At 39.0% G+C, this 10,145-nt stretch overlaps 1 protein-coding gene across 1 annotated transcript; it reads right to left on the reverse strand.

Moving 5' to 3' along the window:
• Window positions 1–307: 307 nt before the first annotated feature.
• Window positions 308–10,099, reverse strand: QDPR (quinoid dihydropteridine reductase). Its single transcript, XM_009709501.1, has 6 exons — window positions 10,031–10,099; window positions 8,761–8,857; window positions 6,960–7,100; window positions 4,970–5,078; window positions 2,851–2,934; window positions 308–871 (listed from the first exon to the last, which is right to left on the reverse strand). The coding sequence occupies exons 1-6, from the start codon at window positions 10,097–10,099 to the stop codon at window positions 763–765; spliced, it is 609 nt and encodes a 202-aa protein (XP_009707803.1). The 3' UTR covers window positions 308–762.
• Window positions 10,100–10,145: the final 46 nt, after the last annotated feature.

Genomic DNA, 10,145 nt, shown 5'->3' on the forward strand with positions numbered 1-10,145 from the left:
TATATATTTATTTAGCACAAAAAGTTCCATATTCAAAAGAGAATTGTGTGTATGCTTTCTTTAGTACTTTACAGCACTTTGCTTTCTGAAAAAGTAAAGAACCATCATGACTAACACAAAGACATACCAATCATTTGACAGAACAGCTGTTTTAGCCTACAACTGTAGGCCTGATAGCAGCTTATAAACTGTAAGGCAAATTAGAAACTCCTTCTCAAGTGAGTAATCTCTACACAGTTCCATTAACTCAAGTGGAACATTCACAGGAAAAATGTTACCAGACCAGGACATTATATATGACGGCAACGTTTCCTATAATTATAGCCAACATAATATGCAAGGGAGGGCTTATATCTTCAGACAGAAAAAGACAGACAGACTACTGAAAGATTCATAGTAAGTAGCCAGGAACACTTACTGACTGAGAAAAAAATCCAACCATTATGTATGTGATTACATGTCATAATTAAGCACAGTTCCCATTTCAGAGAAAACAGGTAAGTCAACATATAACGCTCAGAATTAGGACATCTAGAGACTTCAAAGCCTGCAGCTTTCATTTACAGACAAATACTTGATACTTGTTGGTAAACAAATGCTGATAGCTCACAAGTGACAGCACAGAAATATTACTTGAAATCTGGTTCCATTAATGACATAACTACAATCAGTGGATACAGAAGACCATCGACATTATACCGACAGACAGATTTTTCCATAGCTTCTCCTTTGGTGAAGTTCCACTGCCTTAACTGACTGACATCAAAGATGCGCTGCTGCAACTAGTTCAGTCTTCCCTCCTGTAGTTATCACCTGGATTAGACTCCCTGAGTTTGGTCGATTCTTTCCTGTCATCCAGTCGTAGAAGGTTCTGTTTTAAAATAAAGGGGGGGGGGGGGGGGGGGGGGGAATAAATACTACTATCAGGTATATTGACGGGAAGCACAAAAATGAAATCCTATTACGTTTTCTTCTTTTCCTATTGCCCTCTCCAGTGATTTCTATGTATGTTGTAAACTTGTAATGCAATCACTGGATTTAGACCCTCAGAGCTGGACAGAGGCCCAGAGAAATCCACAGGGCTTTAGAGCACACACAGGATTTTCAGAACATCTCAAAGGAAAAGACCAGGAGCTTAAAATGTCAGAGTAGCAAGTTTTTTCCAAATTATAAAAAAAAAATTTGGAAAGGGGAAGGAGAGGCTATTTAAGTTGCCTTTATAGTATATATCAGAAACACAGATTTATGGCTAAAATAGTTGTTACACCTATTACTCTGCCAACAGGCCATTGTAACACTTAGATATTTAACTGCGAAACTGGTCTCAGCAGAGACACAGAAAGCCTTAAGACATCCAAAATAGTGCCGAGTAAGATGGGACTCATTCTAAGTAGCGTGTCAGAACACTCCTTAGCAAAACATAATACAAACTTCTTACTCAAAATATAATACAGAAAGTGCAGTATATTCTTCAGGTCCATCAACCCTTCCAATATTGCAGACATAGCAGGATGTTCCAACATGGCAGTTGCCATGTGACACAATGGCTTCCAGGGCATAAAATTCAAGTGCCATATAGAAAAAGATTTTCTGCATCCTTCCTAAGATGCAGACATCACCAACACTTAACAACATTGGATATTTTTCTTTCACAGCCAGTGAGATTTTCAGTTTTGAAAGCTGGATTTAAAGTTTGGGGAATCAGAACCCAAGAAACAAACCAAACCAATCAACCTAATTCTCTCATAATGAAAAAAATACTTAGAAGTTAATGTTTTACAAATTCATTTTTAAAAATCACAACATCTGGCTAAGCAGTCTCCGGAGCACAATAAATTAAAGATCTTTTTTTGAATGTTTTTAGGCCATTGAAATTCAGCTGATGGGGCCCTTTTAAAGAGCCACATCGGACAGCTGCATAGGCTTCTCGCAACAAAAACCATTTCCCACTCTGACATCCAACTCAGGGGCGGGGGGAAATCACAAAAATAAGGAAATCTAATGCCAGAACTAAACTACTCTCTGAACAATTGGCAACAGCTAAATGCAATTTCAGTGTCAGTTCTAAAAGATTTTAAAAATGTGTAAGAGTAAAGCTCTTTACAATGTATGAATGTAGATTCATCTTCATTTTCCCTCAAAGAGGCAGGACAGTTGTGTCCTTATTTTCTTCCTTTTCACAGCTCACCCTCAGCAGAATCTTTGCTACTCCCCATCACATCACAGAAAGCTGTACTTACTCTGCACCTTCTCTAACCGACAGGAATGAGGAACAGTAAGCCTTATAATCTCAGCCTGAAGTTACATGAGCTACAGCTGAAGTTTCAGTATTTTGCAATGTCATTCAAGACAAGCCTTTGTGGAGGATGGAAAACAAAACAGTCTTGACTAAATTTTTCTACACAAGAGCAGGAATTTTGCCAGCTGAGAGAAGTGAACTAACACCCCATAGACTGAGCAGTAAAGAGTGTTTAAAAGAGAAAAAAAAAATCCCAAAGTTCACATTCGCAGTTTACCTTTAAGCCAGACTACTGTCTCCCGCATCTGCTGTCTGCAATTTAATTTGTCTACAGGCTTTATGAGATTCTCTGGCTTCCAACTGTTTAAGGCTATCTCCCCTGTTGGAATAACTGGTGTAGAGATGCTGAGGATGACGGAGTTGGGCTAATTTTCTCCAGTTGAGAAGCATGTGCAATAAACCCAACCTGATTTAGAAATATACACCATGAGGAGATGACAGAGGAAGAAAAACCACCCAAATCCAAGCCAGCTATTTAGAAAGAACATGCAGTAAGATGCAGCAGCAAGAGGGACAGTGAGGAATTGCTTAGTTATCACATGGATACTCACTCAGCAATGAATTCTAAGGGTGTCCAGGAGCTGAAATCTGCATCAGGCATTGATTTCCTGTTTGCTGGTGTATCTAAGGTAACACTGTGATTAAAAAAAGATAAGCCTTTTATTTATACATCATGTTTCTGATGAGCACCACCTGCTTCTATTCATTGCTGTAACATATGCTTGACTTTTATACCATGTGGTATGGATTTCCTTTGCATCCTCTGCATGTGTTAACAGCATACAGCTATCAGCTTCAATGTATATCAAAGGCTCAAACCTATTACCCCTCACCTTCCTGGCTTGCTGATGACATCCAGTCCATTAGGGCAATCACTTAACCCCCAGCTCCCTTCCAGTCTCTCTCATGCAGCCAGGGAATGGCCGTAATATGCTTGTTCACAGGTACTGCACAGTACACAGGCACTACATCCCTGCTTTCAAATAGCCTCACGCCAGGTGCAAATGCAGAGATTAAGTACACAAGCATAGAAGTTTTGACTTTGATGATACATGTTTATGCTATGTACAATGATATTAAGGTGTGAACCTTATCTGAGATGTCATCCCTCACTGAGATGCTGTTGACCATCCAAGGTGTAATCACTCTCTCAAAAATTCATTCAAAACTGTTCTTGAGTGAGAACTACACAAGTGCAGAATGCCCAAAAGTCCAGTGATCTTGCTACCTGCCTGTCTGTAAAGCTCTGGAGAAGGTGGTGTCAATTATCCAAACACTTTCAATGCCACTGCTCTGACCTGAAGTGTGCATAATGGGAGAATTCAGGTAGTGTTCCAAATCCCTATACAGAACTCATTTGTCTTAAGTTTTGAGTCTTGAACTAGATATGGACCTGGCAAGAAAAATACCTTTAATTTTTGCAGTAGAATTGATAAATTTAGACATAGTGAAGACCTACTAGGCCATTCATTTTTTACTACGTTTCCTCATGAAAAAGAAAGCTGTGACAGGAAACATATGCTAAACTTTTTCTTTTCACAGATTCTCAAAGTGACCTCATTTTACTGATCAGGCATGGATATGCAGCTCATTATGAAGAGGCATCTTTAACCAAGTTAAAACTTGTCAAGTAATCCTTTGCTTTACTATTATCACACAGCTAAGTCTAAAAATGTGTTGAATAGCTCATCTCATTTTCAGAGTTCTGCCTACACTGCGAAAAAAAAATAATCACAGGTTAATGCATGGCTACTGTTAAAACTGGTTAAAAGTGAATCAAATATTCACAGAATCAATTTGGTTGGAAGAGACCTCTGGGATCACTGAGTCTAACCTTTGCCCTAACACCATCATGTCAGCTAGACCATGGCACTAAGCACCACGTCCAGTCTTTTCTTAAAGACCTCCAGGGATGGTGACTCCACCCCCTCCCTGGGCAGCCCATTCCAATGCCTAACAACCCCTTCTGTGAAGAAATGCCTCCTCATTTCTAGCCTGAACTTCCCCTGGCACAGTTTCAGATGATGCCCTCTTGTCCTGTCACTGGTAGCCTCGGAGAAGAGACCAACCCCCACCTCGCTACACCCTCCTTTCAGGTAGTTATAGAGGGCGATCAGGTCTCCCCTCAGCCTCCTCTTCTCCAGGCTAAACAACCCCAACTCCCTCAGCCGCTCCTTGTCAGACTTGTTCTCCAGGCCCTTCACCAGCTTCGTTGCCCTTCTCTGGACGCGCTCCAGCACCTCAATGTCCTTCTTGTAGTGAGGGGCCCAGAACTGGACACAGCACTTGAGGTGCGGCCTCATCAGTGCTGAGTACAGGGGGACAATCACTTCCCTAGTCCTGCTGGCCGCACTATTCCTGATAGAAGCCAGGATGCCATTGGCCTTCTTGGCTACCTGAGCACACCGCTAACATCCTCATAACATTTAATCCTAACATCCACTCCTGTTTTGCAAATGGAAGGAAGAGAACTTAATCATTTTTAGGGTGACTTGCATATAATTTTGTTCATACATTCAAGATGCCTCCTTTCTCTGTGAAATGGTTATTAGATCTGAGAAGCCATTTGTGTACTGTGAACAGGACATAGCAAGCATATCCATGTGACTCTAGGTTACAGCAGTAATTAAATAAAACAACACAGGTAGAGGCAACTACGCAACCACTTACGGTAAAATGGCAACAGCAGCAGAACCAGATGGCAAGCCACTATTGGCACCAGCTAAACTCTGACAAAGCTGATGCACTGCTCCTTTGGCCATGCCATAGCCAATCATCCCTAACAATTAAAAACAGGCAAATTAGAGCACAACCAAAACAGCTCTCAGTATCATCACTAGTATGATAGAGACTCAGATTGTTTGATGAATATTAAGACCACTTACCACAGCAAGAATAGAATCAGATTTTTAAAACATATCAAAACATACATATTACAAGAAAAAAGAAAAAACAAAAAGCACTTACTAAACATCCAGGAACTATCACAGAACTTCGTTTACTCAGCATTATAGAAATAAGCAGCTTACCAAGTCAAGTATGTTTAGTTAATGTACCCAAATACATCCCAAAGGATGGGACCTACAGGGCTAACATTACAAATCTAATAGAGTACGCGTGAAGATGCTCATACACTTTAATAAAGCAATCATCCATTAATTTTAATCATATGACTAAGGCATTTGCAGTTTTGGACCCAAACAGATACAGCTCACTTGCCTCCAGAACCGTAATTCACTCGGTCAGCATTGCAAGTCTGCCAGCCCCTTTGGAGAAAACTACAAAAAAAATCCCCTCATGGTAGAAAATTACTAAATAACCTGCAGGTAAAGCAAACTTCTTCCTAAACACTGCTGCTTTCGAGGCAGACAGTATTTAGCAGTGTAAAAACAACACGAATGAGAGCATAAGGCACACTGGTCAAGTACAAGACCTGGACAATCAGGGTGCTATAAGTCCCTATTCCCCTCTTGTCTTGTCTAAACCAAACATTCCAAGTCTTCTTAAAGTTGTCATGCTTCTACATTTCTCAGCCATCACTGTCAGACTGCTTCTGTAACTGTTTATATAATTTTCAGTATTCTTCAGTTTGCATTATGTGAGTCAACATTTTCACATAGGAAAAGAAAAATCACAGCAACAGCAAACAAGAAAAAGATTATTTCTTCCATAATGGCTGGTAGTAACGAGCCTAACAAGTCATATTTGCAGAAGTTGAGTAACAACTAAAATTCTTCCTGACGTTAATACGTTGCACATGTTTGCCCAAAGCACTGCTGCATTTTTTAGGAAAATCCAGACTAGTTGAAACCAGCTAGTTCAAAACATGAAAGCAAATCACTTTGACTCCTGTGTTGTGGTCCCTACCTCCTAAAACCACCCAAACAAAAAAACACGTAAGTTTGCCAGAGCTGACATTTTTTTCATTTGTATATGGCCAGTCAGTAGTACACAGTAAATTACTCATCTGCTTGTTCTCATAAAATAAGCCTTTTGTCTTCAGACTATGCCAGATGCAGCTGTAAACATAGAAGATAAATCATTAACTAGAAAATACAGCATATTTTTCCTGAACAGTTTCAGATAAAGCTTTCAGGAATATTCATAAATTGTATGTGTTCTAAAATTTTAGTATCTATGTCTTATCAAAGTACTGCTGAAATCACGCTAATGTAAGATTGGGAAATAAGAGTATTTGTCCCAAAAAAACTTTTGTCTCCCTGCCTGTGGGCTTGTCTGTCAGTGCTTTTTTTTTTATTTTAAATTGCTCCCAGTTTTCTTCCTCCATGCAGACCAACATGGCAAGGAGAGAGATGAAAAAAACTCAACGAAGTTCTTATTAAAAAGCTAATGGAGGGCAAAGCCAAAGGTCAACAAGCTTATCTATGTCTGAAGCAAAAGCAGACTAGAATCAGAACATGAACAGGACAAGCATAGTTAACAGAATCAGCTGAGTCATCGCCAATGGAAAAATTAGGCAATTAAGGACTCTGCCTTTCACAGCACAAATAGGAGACTGAACTTTATTTAAGCACTGTACTTACAGCTTGCTGTGTGCTTCTATTCATTATTTTCCAAACTTTTTTTACTGTATCATATATTAGCCAAGTACATCAGCCAAGTACTGATGTCCCAGCACTTATCACGCATTGCATTTTACCTGGGGTTCCAGATAAAGCAGGTTGAGCTCCTGTCAAGGTCAAGAGGCCGCCTTCTTTCAGATGTTTTGTGGCTAGGTGGCTCGAAATAGTTGATGTCCAAACACTCTGCTTCCACATCAGATCACAGTTTTTGTATAAAGCTGATTAGGAAGAGAATTAGCAAAATAAAACAAAACATAGAAGACTTCTAACTCTAATTGCCTTACAGAATGCAACAGAACTATGAAAACATGCTTTCTACCATTTTCTACTTCCACTTTGGGTGGAATCAATTTATGTCTCTTGTATCTCCCTTCTCTTTGGTCTCTGAGTCCCAGCTCTACAGTATATATTCTAGTCAATTACCTACTTTCTCACAACCAGAAATAAAAAAAACCAACCAACTAAACACAAGATAGTTTCATTAGTTCTCCAATAACGGTTCAAAGATTTCCCAGATCTTGAAACTCCTATGAGGGTTGCTTCAATCTATGTCAAGCATCTCAAAAAACTCTCACAGTAGCCTCATCTCACCTTGTAGTAGTATGATCTGTCTCTTTCCATAACTTCCTCACTGGCTGCAAAAAAGCTACGCTTCATTAGTACACAGACAGAAGACTCCAAGAGATAAAGGAGTTGAACAAAAAAATGTTTCTTATCACCAGATTACTTCATAAACCAAGAAGTAATCTGTCTATCTGACAGTAGTATGCTGATATAGAATATCGAAGATGCATGCATTTGCACTGTACCAAGTGTGCACTCCAGTGCCCCTACATACTGGACTGTATACAACCTCTGGTAAGGATACCTACTGGGGAAGGTACAGCAATAACTTCAAATGAAAGTAAAATCTGAACTCTCATCATGGTTTTTTATTATCAGTATCTGCATGGGTAAAGAAGAAAAACAGTAACTAGCCATGTCAAAGATTCTAGTATTCAGAAAGAACCATTTCCGTAACACAATATAGAATAAGCATAACTAACTCAGTGACATAAGCTGACCACCTATCCCAAGATATCATGCTACCCTACCAATAACATTACTATAAATCAGCTTATTTAAAATATGGTGGACACTAATAACAATCTAATATAATACAACTGTGGTGTAAGCATGTATGCCTTTCCATATTGTCTCTCTTTAAAAAGAAATCTTTGCCTGCAATGTCCAAATGGGAAGGGGTGAAGAAAAGGACACATTTTACCAGATTTACTCCAGACAGAAAACGAAGCTATTTTTTTCCTCGTATCTCTGAACTAGTGAGTAAAGTATAAAATTTCATTTTGAATATTACACGTTTAAAAGCTTTTTTTAAACTGAAGGCTTTTTTCTCTAGCATGATCTCAGGTCATCAGACAGCTCCTTCCAATACTGTATTGCACCATAATAATAGCTCAAAGAACTGCAGGAAGCAACTGAGGTTTTATGCATAAAACAATGAACTAGGAAACAACATCAATGTTTCTACTCAACCACCGTCTTACATATCTTACCTGACACAGGTAACCTCAGCAAAAAGTTCACAGATAATAATGCTGAATTCCTTCACCAAGCGCATCAAGGTTTTTCTGATGAAAACTGGTGCATCAAAAAGCATTACTGAGAATACTAAGCACTGTGCAAATTTAACAGACAGCAGAAATTCAGAGAAGCACTAAGCAGCATTGTGACTGAGCTATTTTGTACTTTTATGATCATGTCCTCTTCTGGACTGAGGAAGAAAGATGATCTCAAAATCTTTATTACCCTCATTTTTAAAGATTCCTCTTAGATTTGATTCATGGGTTCACTAGTATGCATGTACCAAAGGCTTACATTTAGCTTTGGCGCTGCCTCCAGCCCATCCTCCTGCTACACACACGATTGCATCGACCTTTTCCTCACCAAGAAGTCTTCCAACCTCTGTTGTCACCTTCAATACACAGAACAAAAACATATGGAAAACACTGGACTTATAAGGTAAAGGAGCAAATATCAAAGCTGCCTTAAAAGTTACTTCTTTCCAGTTATGTAGCAGAGTAACACAACACATAGCAATTTAAATAGCTGAAGAAAATTAACATTAATTATCTATGAACTCAAAACAGAATAATTGTGTTTAAAGATAACCACAGATAGAAGTCAAACTGTACAGCACGTGATGTCACTGGAAATAACTGATTTGAGCAGGATGGAAAGATCTGACCCTTACCTAAATCATTAACAGAATTTTTTTTGGTGACTTTCTTTTTGACAGGTTCTTCTCTGAATATGGTGCTGTTTAATATGGAAAATGAAACTCCAGGTCTGACCAGGACTACTGGTGTCACTTTTAATGATAGTGCAAGAAATTAACAATTAAAGATTAGCCTTCTTATTGCTTCTATCTAGACCACAACCATCAGTTCAAGTCTGGCCCCCAAACTTGAGTTTGTATACTTTTAAATATGCAGTATCTTCTTTTCTTTCAAATATAAGACTTCACAGTTGGCAATCAATTTGTTGGTTATGAATTTTCTCTGCCAAAGTGAAAAGCAAACAATTCACCTCTCAACAAAAGAAAAAAAAATCACTGGTTTTCACAAAGGCTCAGCATTGAAAAGTGTTGCAAACACTCTATATTACTCTTTAAAAGGCTTAAGAGTTGTGTAGATATCCAGTTTCTCAGTAAGATAAATAGGTTAAAAAGTTAAAACTAAAACCATAAATCCTATCTCTTGAGAATAAAGCAAAACAGTTTTTATACTAGCTTGGATTCTCCTCTATTATCTTTGTGGAAACCAGTGCATTCTCTAGGGATCCCTTCGGGGCTTAAGGTTTGCATGCATCTACCCACATGCAACACATTTAAGAGCTAGGACTTCAGAAGGAAGTGTTGCATTTTAAGATGTCCTAATCCATCTTCATTATACTCATCTGATTCAGTCTGCAATTTTTCAAATCACCAAGAGAAAAATAATGCAAAACTGCCTTATGTGCTGAACCTCCAAAATCCCAGATCAAGCTCTTTCTGCATATTCACGCACATACGTAATTAAAAGGGAATTTAAAAAAAAAAAAAGTAAGAAGCGACGATCAGAAACTAGGATCTTCGGGTTCACGGTACTGCAGCAGGTCCACCACGGCCGGGCTCCTCACCCCACAGCGGCGGCTTCTGCCCTGAAACCGGACCCATCCCCACAGCAGCGGGGAACGGAAGAAAACGCGAAGGGAGAGAGGCT

Source organism: Cariama cristata, unplaced genomic scaffold, assembly GCF_000690535.1.
Source record: "Cariama cristata isolate BGI_N322 unplaced genomic scaffold, ASM69053v1 scaffold17481, whole genome shotgun sequence".
NCBI classification, from domain to species: domain Eukaryota; kingdom Metazoa; phylum Chordata; class Aves; order Cariamiformes; family Cariamidae; genus Cariama; species Cariama cristata.